The 15,758-nt window shown below is 42.0% G+C and overlaps 1 protein-coding gene across 11 annotated transcripts in view; it reads right to left on the minus strand.

Annotated features, from left to right (window-relative positions):
* kiaa1109 (KIAA1109 ortholog) overlaps positions 1-13,965 on the minus strand; it is an 88,942-nt gene extending 74,977 nt beyond the window's left edge. For all 11 annotated transcript variants that reach the window (XM_030116465.1, XM_030116473.1, XM_030116471.1 and 8 more), the window contains exons 1-12: positions 13,822-13,965; positions 8,338-8,473; positions 6,889-7,005; positions 5,724-5,802; positions 5,572-5,636; positions 4,653-4,827; positions 4,094-4,175; positions 3,778-3,971; positions 2,274-2,353; positions 1,623-1,773; positions 953-1,109; positions 409-487 (exon numbers count right to left, since the gene is read on the minus strand). In XM_030116465.1, coding sequence (XP_029972325.1) covers positions 409-487; positions 953-1,109; positions 1,623-1,773; positions 2,274-2,353; positions 3,778-3,971; positions 4,094-4,175; positions 4,653-4,827; positions 5,572-5,636; positions 5,724-5,802; positions 6,889-7,005; positions 8,338-8,443 — 1,285 coding nt within the window. In that variant the 5' untranslated portion in view covers positions 8,444-8,473; positions 13,822-13,965. The remainder of the gene's footprint in view (positions 1-408; positions 488-952; positions 1,110-1,622; positions 1,774-2,273; positions 2,354-3,777; positions 3,972-4,093; positions 4,176-4,652; positions 4,828-5,571; positions 5,637-5,723; positions 5,803-6,888; positions 7,006-8,337; positions 8,474-13,821) is intronic.
* Between the last annotated feature and the right edge of the window lie 1,793 nt (positions 13,966-15,758).

A 15,758-nucleotide genomic window follows, 5' to 3' on the forward strand; every position in this document is an offset into this window, starting at 1 on the left:
CTGTGAGACCAGACTGAGGGTGAACACATTGCTTCACACAAATTTCCTGTCTTAACAGGAGAACAAATTCCAAAGGTAGCACTGAAACCACATATTTACAGGTCTAATCTCAAGAAAAAAAATCTCAGTATGCACACACCAAACATTATCTGTGCATTAATCCGATTGCATGCGTACGCTGTGTAAGCAAAAAATCTCATTACAGACACAGATATCACTACGCATAATCAGCTCTACTCGAGCACACACAAGTCATTGTACTTTTATATTTGCCCCATGGATTATCGCCACATAATGGAAAAACTGTTTGTGTGATCTGCATTAAACTCTGATCTCATGCGAGAGTGGCATTTAACGTTGTGAGATTTTAATCTGCCGGTTGTTGTCTCCTGTGAAGCACACTCTTACCGTTCTCTCCCACGGTCATGGGGATGTTGACTTCCAGGTAAGAGCCTGCACCTACATTCACATGGATGGCATTGGTTTCCTAGTAACAGAGAGAGAGAGAGAGAGAGAGAGGGCGAGGGCGAGAGAGCGAGACAGAGTGAGAGAACAGAAGGGGCGAGACGGCAAACAGAAATATCACGCATGCTGTCAAATTATTAGAAAGGGCTTTACAGCCTTAAAATAAAAGAGAGTCAACTAATGGGAACAAAAAAAAGTGTTCAAAAGGGGTAAGAAAGTGACTACCTCCTCTGAATCAAGCCGTTTCAAGTTTTATTTTCAACAAGTATTCATGTTGGGACTTAGGATGCGCTTCACATACATAGCGCTGCGAACATCCCCGCACTACTCCAGGAGGAAAATTTGAAAAAGCATAAAACATGAAGCAATATCAATTGCTAAAACATGGTGAGCAATAAAGACAAAGACGGCGAGCGAGGCAGCCGGGAGAGGGGGAAAGATCAAAGCGGGGGAGAGCGGCGAGGAGGGCAGAGAGTGCAAAAGTCACCCTATTTTTGGTGAAGAGCAGATCGATGGTGGCGTCGGCGATGATGTTCATGCGGAGCTCGAAGGCCTGGATCTGCCGGGGTTTTCCTGGCTGGGCCACCTCGGTCACTTTCATGGCCTGGTAGTCAGCAGGGAGGAAGAACTTCCACAGGCAGTCCCTGCAAAGCACCAGTTTGTTTGCTGTAAAATTCCCCATTCGACACGCAGTCTTTATCATCTTTACTCTCCAAGTAAATGAAAAAGAAAAAAAAGAAAAAGCTATATTTAAGAGGATGTGAGAATGTCAAGTCTGCAGGCTTGACATCAAGTTATCTTTTTCAAAAGCTTACAAAATACACCCCATTCTTTTCCATGAGAATGTCAAATGCCATATCAAGTTTACACTGACCTACTGAAGGCCTCTCTTCACTTTACTGGCCACTCTCTGGAGGTCTACCCTTCAGCAGACCTCCTGCGTTACAACAACAAATAGTGCACTGTATATCTCTTCTTTTCCTTCTTCAGCTCCTCAGATACAGATACACAAGTTCAAGCCTGTAATCAATCCACTTCATGCAAGTGCCAACAGCTGAGCAACCAGCCAACAGCGCTCAACCGGGCTGGTTAGTTTTCCCCAGTGATCGCTCGCCATACTGCAGCAGGAAGACTGAAAGCGCTTGCTCCTTCCTCACCTCTGGCGATCTGCCCACGGCCCGTAGTTGAAGTCCGTTCCTTTTCCACAGACGATGTCCAGCCCCCAACACGGAGGCAGATCCTGGAGCTTGTCTCCCTCGCTGCATGTCTCTGCCTCCTCGCCGCCCTCCTGCTCCATGGGGACCAGGCCTACAAACACACATCAATCATCAGGTAACAACAAACAAATACAAAGCAGAAACAGACCTGTCACAAATGTTCTTTTTTTCTTTTTTAATCAACCTTTTTAAGTGACATGATGTACAATTATTGCTTCCTTTTCTTCATCCTGGAGTTGACATCCACCAGTTACTCACTCTGTCTATCTGCTGGTAATGATGTGTACAATAGGAGCCAATAATGTAGCAGTGTGAGGCTGAAAAAAAAAAAAATCCATTTCCCTGTGGATTTATTCCCCATGTGCACATAACCCCAGGCTGCTCAGCCTCCACTCAGGAAGGAGATGACAAGTCGCGTTAGTCCGGGGATAGATCAAGTTCTGTCGCTGAGAACTTTGAAAGACTGCAGGGAGAGGCTTGGATATCACTGGCTGCAATTTGCATCAAAGGCTTGGAGCCCTTTCTCCAACAGCGTGCCAATTTCATTTACGTTGGAAACTTCCAAGAGTCTGTCTGCAGTTATGAGCTTACCGGGTTCGTCCTGGTAATAGTAGATGTCGACGTCGTTGGACTGCATCACCACGAAACCTTCGCCCATCAGTCTGGGAGGCCTAGATGGAGGAAAAAAAAACCCACAAGGTCACAATTCCAATGCCGAGACCAGATTCGACGGGGAAAGGTGAGGAACTCTTTGGCTTATTCTTGACAGACGCACAGCGGGCCGCGGAGCGGCTCTGGCTGTTTTGACAGGGGTCCATGCAATCAATAGGTGTCAGAACTTATTCTCCTCAAAACATCTACCGAGCAGCCAACCACCCAGTTAAATATTCAGCCCGAGTCTGACATGAAGACAGTCTGCACATATTTCTGCTGCTTCTCAGTCAACATCCCTTTCAAACTGCAACATACGTGATGATATTAAGGAGATTGGGATCATACAAGGCTTTGAAGAATGCCTACAGCTGCCAGGTTCCTGATTAGGAGTGATTTTTTTAATCACCGAGGGTTAATGCATTTACTCCCTCAGTCGTTTCCCTCATTCACATTAAGTGTGAATAATGGTTTAAGACATTCCCGCCTATTAAGCAGCACAGTTAAAGCTGGCAGGTGAAAAATTATGGGAGAGAAAAGGGGACTCCTGATTAAAACATTCTGCCAACATTTTTTTTTTTTTGTAATAAAATTGTCAACTGCCCAATTTGGATATAAATAACCTAACCTTTGTAGAGGGGAGGCAGCTTCAACTGAGTGAGCTAAATGAGACTCATCGCTGCGAAATGCAAAGCCGTGTCAGTAATTCATTTTAAATAAGCTCTTGTTTTGCACAAACAAGGAGAGAAAGACCCCGAGTCGGTCCTCTGCCAGCGTGTGATTGAAATTCACATCGCAGACACACACATGCTGCAATATGTATATTTCTGGTGTGTGTCTTGAGGATGAAAATAAGAAGTAGGAAGAAAGATGGGCAGAGCGCTGCTGCACAGAATTTCAAGCCATGTAATGATTTAATTCTCTGCAGTCATTATGACGGGCTTAAAAAATGAGTGGCAAAGGGTATTTCTACAGCCATTCCTCAGCAGAGCGGCTTCTCAAAATGCTTTAAGCTAAATAGATGTATTACTATGACCGAGCTGAAAAACCAAGAGTGCCGGTCTCTAGTTACTGTGGGTAAATAAGTGCGACTTTTAAGAAGTCTACTCTACCTTTGAGATCACTGTAATTATTTTAACGTAAATATAATCCAGATCTTTCGCACTACAGCCTTTAAATGCAGGGCTTATATTCCACCATTGGCACAAAGCCAATCCATAAATTCAGAGGTAAGATTACATGAGCTCACACTATGAGGGGGGGGGTTCATATTAAACATTGAACAGTTCATGATGCTATTAATATTATTTTTTTCATCAGGTTTGCCTCAGCTTCATTGATTCACACAGCATCGAGTTCATCAATTGGCATAGCAGCAACAGGCAAGATAACGAGGACGGTCATGTGTTTTTTTTTTCTCCCCCCACATCAGGAGGCGACTTACTCATCATTCTGCATGCCCAGATAGCGCGGACTGGGAACCAGCATGACGCGCACGTTCTCCAGCGAGCCTTTGACAATGTGCATGTACTGGTCCAGGTGGCTGGATGGAGGTTTGGTGGCGTACGTCAGGAAGGCATCTTCGAAGTTCATGCAGAGCGTCTGGGGGAGGTGGTGGTTCCCAAACGCCAAGCGACCCTTCAGGGAAGGCAAATGTATTAGGAAAGAATCCAAAACAGTGTTTTTCGCTCATGCAGTAAAGACAATCCTGCTTTCTTTCCAGAGTCCATGAAAAGCAATGGCGTTTCAGCCGTACATACGGTGCTGATGTTCACTTTGATGACAGGAATGAGGGACCGCCAAGACGACGTCGGATCTGTGCTTTCTGCCTGGATGTTCACGCTGCACGAGGATGCAACAGACACTCAGTTTCACAACAGCTGAGTAGTGCTACTTTTCCGGTGGGTACGATTAATCTCGCTGTCAGTGAGAAATGACAACATATGTCTGCGCTCCTCATGCATTTTATAGCAACGCAGAGGACAGGGAGTGAGATTCTGCAGCTTCTGCAGCAGCCGTTTCTCATTCCAAAACACTCCTTTAAATACACATTTAAGTCAATCGTGCTGAACTGACGACCTGGATTAATAAGACGACACCAAACTCTTGCATGGCACCATTGAGAAGCTATTTACTGAGTAATTACTAACGCCAGTATCTGTTTTCCACCGTTTTGTCATTGTAGAAATTTGTAAGAACTGGCAATTTATCAAGCAATTAGCTACTTGTCTGCATTCCCAGCAGCACCTAACTTCAAATCAATGTCCATGTTCGATTTCCCCCAAAAAGATAAGCTGTGTGACGAGTCCTCGGTGGTACCTTTCCAGTGTCTGGTTTCTGTCCTCTCGTCCCCTTTCCTCATCTTTCTTGGGCGTCAGAAGCGTGGGATCCAGTCCGAACGTCTCCTGCAGCCGGGCGTAAAGGTCGGTCCGATTGTAGACGTGGAACTCGAAGCCATTGACTGTCACGGAAAGCCTGGTCTCTGCCTTGGGGTCTGTTGATGCAGGACAAAAAAATACAACTCTGATCTCAGTCTGAAGTGCTCTTCCACTCCTGGCTGACTTTTTTTTTTTTCTTTTTTTTTTTAACATGAGTTTGACAAGCATACATTTTAAAAGTCTGCTTCATACATTCAGGAGCATTGAGTTCATTTGCCTCCAACATTACAGGCTCCTGCGATGTGAAGATTTCGCACACGTACACCGAGATGCCGACGCTCAAACAGTGTAAACAAGCAGCTCTATCGAGATCTTTTGGCACCTAAAGAACACGATTTTAGGTGAGACTGCTTCATCAGCACTGACACGAAGTGACAGTATGAAAGGGTAAAATACTCACACATCTTAGACTACTTTCAGAGAAACACTCTCAGAATGACAGTAGCGAAAACAGGAAACCACAGCTTACAGGAGGACAAAACAAAGAAAATTTTCAAACCTTTTCGTCGGCCAACAATTTTAATGTCAGGTGAAAATAAAATACCCAGAAGTTCAAATTGGTGTCTCTGAACGTTCATGGTAGGACCACTTTGGTGAAAAAGAGTTATGCTTTTGAAGGTAACAGCAGAAGAACATTTTAAAAGTGTCATTAAAAGGTGCTACGTCACTCTGAGATGAGAACACACAGGTGCCATAAAATGGATTGAAGTTCTTCAGTGACTAATTAATTCTTTTTTAAAACTATTAATCTGCAAACTCTTCAAGTATGTTCCTATACATCGCCAAACCTGTTCACTCACCATGCTGTTTCTGTTTGGGGTTATACATTTTCCACCAGCGGAATATGAGAAAGCCATCCTGTATTCTGCAGCAGAGGGGAAACAAAAACAATCAATGACCGAGCTTCAGGATGATGAAGGAGAAGCAAACAATGAGGCCCGGCTCAGATTACCTGATAGACATGTCTTGGTTGATGTAGTAGACATCCCTGAACATGACTTTCCCCGACAGCACCGAGAAGGAGAAGGAGCCTGCGGAGAAACAATCACTCACTGAGAATTCGGCGTTATCACAGCGCGGCACGTTGAATTCGAGCAACGCGCCTTCGCTTTCAGTCAAAGCACTCCTAAACAAAAGGTGGAATTGATGTAAGGAGAAAACACGAGTGTGAGAGTTGCACAGCTTTTCAATCGCATATCCTTAAGAATAATCTTATTCAGCGCGCGGGTCAGGGCCTGTTACTGTGACGGAACGCTGAATATGGACTGGCTTGGTTGAAGGCACGTCTTTCTCCGAGTGAATTACTTCGCGCTCGCAGAGTGACAGCGCACAGCAAGTGTTTTATGTGGCGCCCTTCCTGCTGATGGCTCTGCATGTGCCCTGCTTGAAAGCTGCACCCCACCCACTAGACTGGAGGCAGATGCAGCACACCTGTGAGACCCCCATGGTTTTTAAATATTTAAATAGCATTTTAATCGGTTTCCCCTTTTGAGAATATATTGTTTATTCATCAAAAAAGTAATTAAATATCTCCCAGTCATACATTAGTCAGTACACGCTGCTCGCTTTGTGCAGACATGTGTCGGTGAAGCCAGGGTAACTAAGCCGTGCCCTGCTCTTAAACATTTAACACTTCCTCGCTAATCGCTTTGCACTTCCTCCTCAGTTCGCTGCAGGTTTCTGTCAACATGCGCCGCCGTGACGTGCTGTGAATTCATCGCCCCGGTGCCAGGAGCTTCAGCGAGTCTCCGTTCAGATTTAACATCCAAATGACATGCTGGGACTCACTCTCGGCTGGCAGGTGAATAACGGGGCGCACGCAGCTGCCAAGAGGTCTTCCTTAGTGGAGGAATTGATGTGGTTGGGAAGAAACTAATCACATGCTATAAAATGCCAGCAGAGATGCATGAGGATTTATGGTCTGGAGGTGCTTGGTAAATGATTTCCAGCTCGGTCTGCTGTTCGGCGCGCCGTGCCATTGTGGCGGAGTGGCGATAATCACCCAGAGGACGTAGCTCATCATGAAATATTCAGCAAACAGAACGGAGCGCGTTGACAGCGCTCCGCCCTGTTTACGAGTGTGCGACGGAGTCGGCCGGCCCCGGGGCTGAACGTACCGATGTGAACGTAGCCATCCTTGTACAGTCTGTTGATGATGAGGGTGAGGATGAGGCCAATGTTGCGTGAGTTGTAATAAGTTAAGTAGATGATCCATCCACAGGATAGAATGGTGGCTGAAAGGGAGGAGAAAAAAAAAGTTTAATTGCACTTCATTTCAAATCTATAAACCGACGCTCATAAGTCCTTAAAAATGTTTGTTAATATCAGTAATGTGTGTGAGCCTAAAAATAAATTTACTCCTCTTTACCCATCTATCCACCTATACTCCACATCCCCTGCTCAAAAAGCAGAGGCCAAAGCTGGGGTCAAATTACAACCATTTGATGCTGTTGTCAGCAAGTTGTTTCACTGTGCAGAGAGCCTCCCTGCAAAATGTCCAATCAGGAAAAATTGAGCCAAGACTGAAAATAAAAATGGCCCAATTTATGGCTGTGAGTGACACAAGAAATGAGCGGAAGCCTTGGCTCACTGGAGGGACGCAATGCTGAGGACAGGCAAAGGAACCCATACCTGCAGAACGTTCTCATGACTCTAAATACTCTGCGTGGCGTTTGGCTAAAATATAACCTTTTGAAAAGACTGATTGGTTTGCAGAAAACTGGTGAGAAGGTGGAAAAAAAAACTAATGACCAGGTGATCTGCTGTAAGTAACATGACAAGCAAGTGCAGGATGGATTTGAAAAATTGAGCTGTGAACCATTAAAACCTACTGTAATGAGGTGTCCAGAATGTGAAAAACTACGATATAATGAGTTCTCTATACGTAAGAATACATTTCCATACACTTTTAATAATGTGGATTTCGGAGCAGTATGGCAGTGAAATCGTTAGCGCTCTCTTCTCACAGCAAGAGGAGCTTACCTAAGTTCCTGCGTGAAGATAGCATGTGTGTTAGGCAACTGGTGTGAGTGTGAATGTTTTAACCCTGCGATAGACCCTGGGTATAGTGGAACTTCATTTTCACCCTGTTTTGGCGGAAACAACCTCGCCAAACCTCTGCTGGGAGCTGCACTCAGACTCTGCAGCCTGAAACAAATATTACTAAAAATCATTCATCAGATGAGAACAATAATGTGAATATTCCACTTTTATTGTGCTTTAAACCTCCAGACTTTGGTTAATTTAATATGTGCCATAAGAGTTTATAGAATCTTAATAGTTCAACAAATGTATCTGTGTGAAAGAACAGACTGTAAGCATCTCAAACATAAATCTGTGTGCTTATTTTTAGATGAGTAAAAGCTAAATGTATGCCAAATGAGAAAAAAAAAGAACCCACAACTGTTAATTTTTAATGAAGTGAGAGAAATAGGAATAATATAACTCCAGTAAGTGGAACCATGCAACTGCTCAGCAGGGTGTGACCGCAGCTTTACTCAAGTTTGCATTTCCTATAATTACTTTTTGAGAAATTTCCACACTGGTCAGAGATGGAGCGCACTCACCTGCAAGGAGCCAGATGAAGTTTGAGTTGTGCTTGGTGAGGAAGTCATCCAGATCCCCCAAGCTGGGAAAGGTGCTTTCATTGTTTTTGGCAGCATGGCCATCCATGGCTACAGGCTCTCAGGTCGATGTCTACAACTGAAACAGCCACAGGTCAGATTAGTCTGAGAACAAATCCCTGATAGCAGTGACCTCGGGCCTCACGGCACAGAGAGACACACACTGCCGGCCACATGTACGATCTAAAGACAAAAAAAAAGGAAAAGACATCAGTCCTGCTGCTTGTGGAGGGTTGATTCTGGGGTGAAACAACATAATTTCTCACCCAAATGACACATGACTGAGATCTAATTTAAAGCTATGTTACAAATGAAAATCCCTGCCGTCACTGAGGTAGAATTTCCAGCTTCACCTGTACATGTGTCACTGTGTTCTTTAGCGAGACACTAACACAAATCCTTATTTTCTCCCATTGTTGGGTTGAGCACCTTGTCTGGCAGACATCCTCATGTTTGCATGAAGGTATGTGAAGAGATTCATGTCCGTCTGTCATGACACAACAAACAGCATTTTCTAAGAGATCAATATTTAGAAAGGAACTAAAAAAAAAACTGCAGGTTCTCATCAAAATATTACTGCCAACGCGCTTAAGCTGTAACATATTCAGGTATTTACAGCTGGTACCTCCAGGCACAGAAAACACATGACGCGATGGGCGTACTTTGCATGAGGTGAGGCCATTGACCGCATTTGCATGTATGAACTTGGCCTGCACAGGAAGGATTACTGTGTTTGTTTGTGAGTGGAAGGGAGCTGTGTGTGTGGAGTTATAAGTGCATGTTGTGATCTCAGTCAGCCTGTGCTTACCAGTCAAATACCCAACTGCTGCTATGCACCAAAACACACTCACGAACACAAATCCTGGTCTAATCCACCCTAAATGATGTTGGCTGTAAAACCACTGAGATGGAACCAAACACAATGCGAACTCTTACAGAATGCATCAGCTCAAGTTTAGACTTTTATACAAAAATTATGCTCCAAAAGAATGACTTTACACCCAAGGTTTGGAGCAGGATAACACAATACTTCACATCAACTGCCTCAGTGACTACACAAGTTTGTGCGAAAAACACTTGTGTAATCCAATAAGCTCTGCAATGTTGGTTGTTCCAGGAGCATATACTTCATCAAACACGGAACAAGTACAGGTTTGACGGAACAGCCTATTGATGCTCAGTCTGCATATTCTGCCTGTGCATACATGGGTTTTGTTCTGGTTTCTTCACGCAGTCCACAAACACGCACTTGAGGTTGCTTGATCACCAGTCCTAGGAAATGAACCTGGGTATGTGTGACGGCCTCAGTGTTTGTCCTATGATGGAATGGTGACGACTCCGCGGTGATAGCCTGTCGATAGCCATGGTGAGCCATGAGCACGATGGCAGCAAGCCCAATGTCATCATGCACAGCTGTCACAGAAACATGACACTCCAAAACATGGGAGAAAGTTGGCACCACATCAGCAAAACAAAGTGTGCCAAAAAAAAACTCCTTTACAACCATTACAAAGTATGAAATTTGCATTTTGGTCCAATCAAAATTTAGATCCTCATCCCCACTGAAGATGTGAAAGCAACCCGAGTCAAAAACCAGATGGTACAATGACTTTGGCAGATAACAAACGATGCTGACATGCAAACATAACACCAACATTGCAATCAAGAGACCGGATGTCATCTTAACTTCTACTGAATCTGATACACTTTTTTTTAAATCAACAATATACTTTATTGTAAATTCAATACCTAAACTAGACTAATCATACTTTAAAAATTCCATAGTGTTATTGATTTAATGGGGGCACCACAGGACACTGATCACCCCATAATGATAAAGGTCTGCATTGTGAAAGTCAGTTTGGGGAAGAGTGTCAGTGTCTGGCTAATTTGAAAGAGGTGACTCAGTCTGTGAAAGTTTTTAGAAATCCCACGAAATAAATGTTTCACCTGTGTATGACCTTGTGCACGTGACCCAGCTGTGATTCAGTCACTGTGAACTCAGAGCAGATATTCCTGTGAAGCAGGTTGATGTTTTCAGCATGTTTGGCTGAATAAACCTGACACTGACTCAATACTGTCATCTGTAATCCCAGTACTAACTTTCAGTTTAGACGCACCTCAACCTGATCCTGTCAGGGACTTTCCCAACATATCTCACATATTCAACTGTGCAGTGCATCTCGTAACTTTCCAACAGAAAACAATGTTAAGAGAAACTGATAAAAGGATCTGTTTACAAGAGAACGAATGTATCATCAATTCTTTAGAAGCCAGTTTGACAACAAAGCATTACGACATTGCTGTAGTATTCCAACCATGCACGGTAAATGCAGTACTTCTGAAGCTTTGCATGGAGCAGGACATGCAGTTCTACTGGAAACTGCTCCCGCACCATCTTCATATCCCAACAGAGCTCTTCACAACATAGAAGGCCATGGGTACGTCAGAAGTTGTGCTATTATCCATGTTTCCACTTTCATTACTTCTGCATCCAAACATTCACAGAACTGGACATGTCACTACTAACCAAAACATTCATATAGTTTTCTCAGTCGTCAGGAAGCTCACCGGCACTGAACAACTCTTAAGACGAAGTCACATGTTTATTAATCCTGACAAAGGCCAGATTCTTTTAGCCATATTTATATTTCTAGAAAAGCTTTTATTATATTCAGACAAAAGGTTAAAAGAGAATTCAGTAACATCAGCACTGCAAGTTGAAGCTGCTTCATGATGCCAGTATGCAGCAGTTTTCATGTCATGGTAACACAATTGTTCCTACTAGAGGTAAGTAGAACTTAAATTAAAAACAAAACAAAAAAAAATCATAATATTCAACATGTTAATGACAATGAATTTTAGGGGAGAACAATTGCAACTTTTTGAAATATTTCTTTTTAGAACCAGCTTGGCACATGTGCACTTCTACAGCATCTAATGAAGTCAAACAATTCCAAACAAATTGAAGTGTCTCACATAAACAGCTCGAAAATCAATTAGGTATTGAGCCTTTTGAGCTGCACTTGTTTTCAGCAGCCAGAAATGATTTCAAAATCTCCAATCTGTCTGAAACAAAAGAGGATATGCTCATCATGTTTTGCACCCTCAATGTTAAAAATGCAGTGACAAAATCTGTATGAAACATGAAACAAATCCAATATCTACCCGGAAAATATTGCTGATGTGACACAGGAAGAGCAATACTGATGAACCAAATTAAATTCCAAATGTCAAATGAGACCGACTCAGTCTTAACAAACTGAAAAAGGCCACACACCTTATTAAATAACTTTTTAAGTGTTTTGAATGTGAGGATATGAGGGGAAAAACACTTATCAAGCAGATTGTCATGATAAATCGTGTTTATGCATGCTGGTAAAGCTGTAATACTTAATTATATCATGTTGATTCCACATTATATCATCAATTCATCAGCATTTCTCTGGTTTTAAAGGTTGCATCCAAGTATCACAGTATTGTTTCTTCAAATTCCCTATTGTGAATAATTTTATGAAAGCAATGGTAGTAATGATTTCAGATGCAAGGCCAGAATTATCAATGGAAATGAATTCAAATAAGTATAGCCAAGAAAAAGCAAATACATGTTACAGTACTTGTGGGATTGGGATATGTCATGGTACTGAAAAAGAACAATTTAGCCTCATCAATATGATTATGCTTTGAGTGTTTTATAACACTCAAAGTTCCTGCATTCATCATATCCACCCTTCAGACACTTGAGATGAGACTCCTACAACAGGTGGATGAGACAGTGCCAAACCAAACCTCTCTACAAGAAGGAGTACACCTGCTTTAAGCTCCCATCTCACTGAGCTGTGACAAATAAAACTAATCGCAAAAATAACTCAGGAAATTTGCAATAAGAAAAAAATGTACATCATTTCCTTGAATGTCACAATTTTGCAAATGTTTTGCTTGTAATTTGAAAGACTTTTTTTCCACAAAACATTACTTAAAAAATGTGTCTTTATGCCGCAGAACACCTCACACCTTTCACAATACAGTTTATCTAAATTGGAAAGTGTAAGAAATGAGTATGAAGCATGTCAGTCTGGTCCAGGTCAGGGTCCTCATTGGGGGTCAGGGTCCTGCGCTTCTTTTATGACCACTACAACAGATCACAGAGTGATTATTGGACTGCAGAGAGATACCCTTCATTTACTGGCTAACTATTTTCATACAACTCACATTACTGCCTCTTTCACAATGTTTTTTTTTTTTTTTTTTGCGGGAAGTTGGTGAAGTATTCATGTAACACATACAAAACAACACAGTGCAGTGTGACTCCACATTAAATTTATAGATTTAATAGTCGTTTATCCTGGAATTTTGTGTTTCAATTAGTTGAAGATTGTCACACTACAATGGAATAGGGGCATGAAAAACAGCAGATGGTTGACAATTTCATCAGTAAAGACTTTGGGGAGTTACACACACTTGACTAATGTATTATCTCCACATATGAGAAGACCAACATTTCCTTACACTAATAAGAATAACTTGAAACACAATATACTCTGAATAGCCACACTTAGAGGGTTAATACATCAACAGAGCTGTATTGTTATTAATTGTTTATTTTGTCATTATTCACATCATTTGCAAGAACTACAATGAACTCAATGGTAGTGAATGACCATGTTCATGTTATATAAACAAAATGACATTCAGATTTTACTTTCAGTGTCAAGATTAACTTCAATCTATATTATGTTCATGTTTGAGAGCATTACACTTTACTAGCAATCTTACAATTACAAGTTAACAGCTAGTCATTGGACATTAAGCTTCATTCCTGCCAACAGGTTTAGCTAAGGAAACAACACTGATGACCACCAGTGTTGTTGTTTTGTGACTGACATACTAACAGTTTCAGTTTCTATTTATCAGCTGCTCTTATTGTAAATGACTTGGGATGTATCATTAAACCCAGCAATATTTACCCATGAGGACATTTCATCATGATTATTATTAGTGATGGTATCGACCTGCCTTGGAATAAAGTCTATGTTTACCAGGACCAGATGTATTACCCATAACAGTCATTACAATTTATGTGACTGGAGGTGTAACCTGGAATCCAAACCTGAAAGTAACCACACACCCAGCTAATCCCAGCTTTTGAGTAATTTCCTGTTATCCTCAGTTCTGCTACACCGACTTAATGCGACCTATCGCCTGTGTTAATCACACAGTGGTCTCGTTTCTTCAAGAGATCGGTCCCAATAACACCAGCCTATTTTCTGCTCACGAACATTCAATATGACAAAGAACAGAGTTATCACGCTAACTGCTAAATATCGTTAGCAGTGAGCTTAGCTGAAGCTAATGACAGCAGGCCGCACCCTCCAACTTCTCCCGTTTTAAACTCTAAAAACACGTCGGCACGAGCTCGTCATTTACCTTAACGTCGTCGAAGAAGCATGTGGTTTCATCTTTGCTCCAGTTGGTCCGGAGTTGGTGCTCTTTTGTCGCGTCGGACACGGGTGCAGCTAGCATCCTCTGTTTAATATTTACCTGGCAGGCGGCCAGCTCGGAGCGCTTCCTGCTCCGTCGAGAGCAGTCACAGAATCCACCAATAGGAGGAGACGAGCTTGTCAGATTCTGACCAATAGGGAGAAAGAACGGGGGAGGCGGGGTTAATAGCTGACTGACGGCTACGTCAACCAATCAACGCATTTGTTTTTATAACAGAGGGATTTGCGCGGCGCAGTTTTTAAGCTGTCACAGTTCACCACACAGCAAGAGGGGGAAGGCAAGTGTTGCATGTCATCTGAAAATGCAAGTTTTATTTATGATGTACAGAATCAATATTTGTGAAATGACTCCAAAAAAAAATAATCGTTTTCACTTGATACAGGAAAAAAAAGCAAACTTGAAAGGTTGCAATCAATGTGCATCACATGGAGTGGATTGCACCAGTAAGGACTGATTGTTAAACCTATTTCACTCTTAATTTAACTCAAATAAATATATTTTTTTTTCTATTACATTTAAACCTTCTATCATTTATTATTAGATTTGGGAACTCAAGGTCTGTCTGCGAGATGAAAGGGATTCCTACAGCAGAAAGATGGAGCAGAAATATCCAACTAAACAACATGAAAGAGAGGTGGAGGTCACAGATCCCCTCCCCACCACCATAACCAGAGAGGATGTCAGCAGGGACTGGACTGGACCGGACAGTGTGCATCTCAGGATGTCAAAGGCCTGTGCTGTCGAGAAGGGAAAGCCTTTCCAAGATATCTTCAACATGAGCCTGCATCAAGGGAAGGTGCCCTCCCTGTGGAAGACATCTGTCGAGTTCCATCCCCAAGAAACCACACCTGAGCCAGCCAGTCAGGATCACATTAAAGACCAATTTAATCGTCAAATATTGTGCACCTCAGTCATTTTAACCTTTTGTTCCTTGAAATGTGCAAATACTGCATTTAGATCCTCAAACGAAAAGTGTTTTTTAAATGCTTCATTTTATTTATTTATTTTTTTTTTTATGTATATACTTACCTCAGAGGCTGTCTTATCTTTTTGGTATTTATGTAAGCCAGGGAACTCTTGAATTTCCCACAAGATTAATAAAGTATGCATCCATCTATTATAAGGTGGTGTAATCACACTCCCAGTGTAAATGAACAAATCAGATATAATATCATTTTACGTATGTCACACCACAAATTGTCATTTTGTACATCCATCCATCTTCCACATTGCTTTGTCCTGGGTAGGGCCATGGGGTACTGAAGTAGAGCCCAGCTATTATGAGTAGTGAGGGCCTGGACAGTGTGCCACTCCATCAGACAACCAAGGTTTTCACAATCCTTCAGTACCAACCCTCACAGGTCATGATCACATATGCTTAGGCTTCTGTTTATTGATATTTAACAAGAATAAAGATATTCAACGGCACAAAAAGTTTAGGTTTTACTACTTTGACTCTTAGTTTTTATTGAAGAGTATTTGGGTGAATACTTTGATAGAAGCTGTCCAATTGTTGTACTATAACCGCCCCAAGTCCAAAGATGTGTGACGTTTTCTGAGACTACGCTGTAATAATGAAACTAGAAGAGAATTGATTCAAATTATTAAAGACAGTTTTAACTTCACTGATATTAATAAGCATTTACTTAAGTGCTCAAGTTTACTTAATTGTAATGGTTTTAATCCCACAACATGATATAAGAATAAAGTTGCACGAATATTTTGTATTGTACCTTGTTTATACTTCCTATTTGACTGATGATCCCTGAGCCGTTTGAGTTGGGCCACTGATGAGGAGAAATCAATATAATTGATCAAACTCGGAGGACAAGTGTTTTCTTAAAAATACTTCCAGCAGATGG

This window comes from Salarias fasciatus, chromosome 19, assembly GCF_902148845.1.
Source record: "Salarias fasciatus chromosome 19, fSalaFa1.1, whole genome shotgun sequence".
In the NCBI taxonomy this organism is placed as follows: domain Eukaryota; kingdom Metazoa; phylum Chordata; class Actinopteri; order Blenniiformes; family Blenniidae; genus Salarias; species Salarias fasciatus.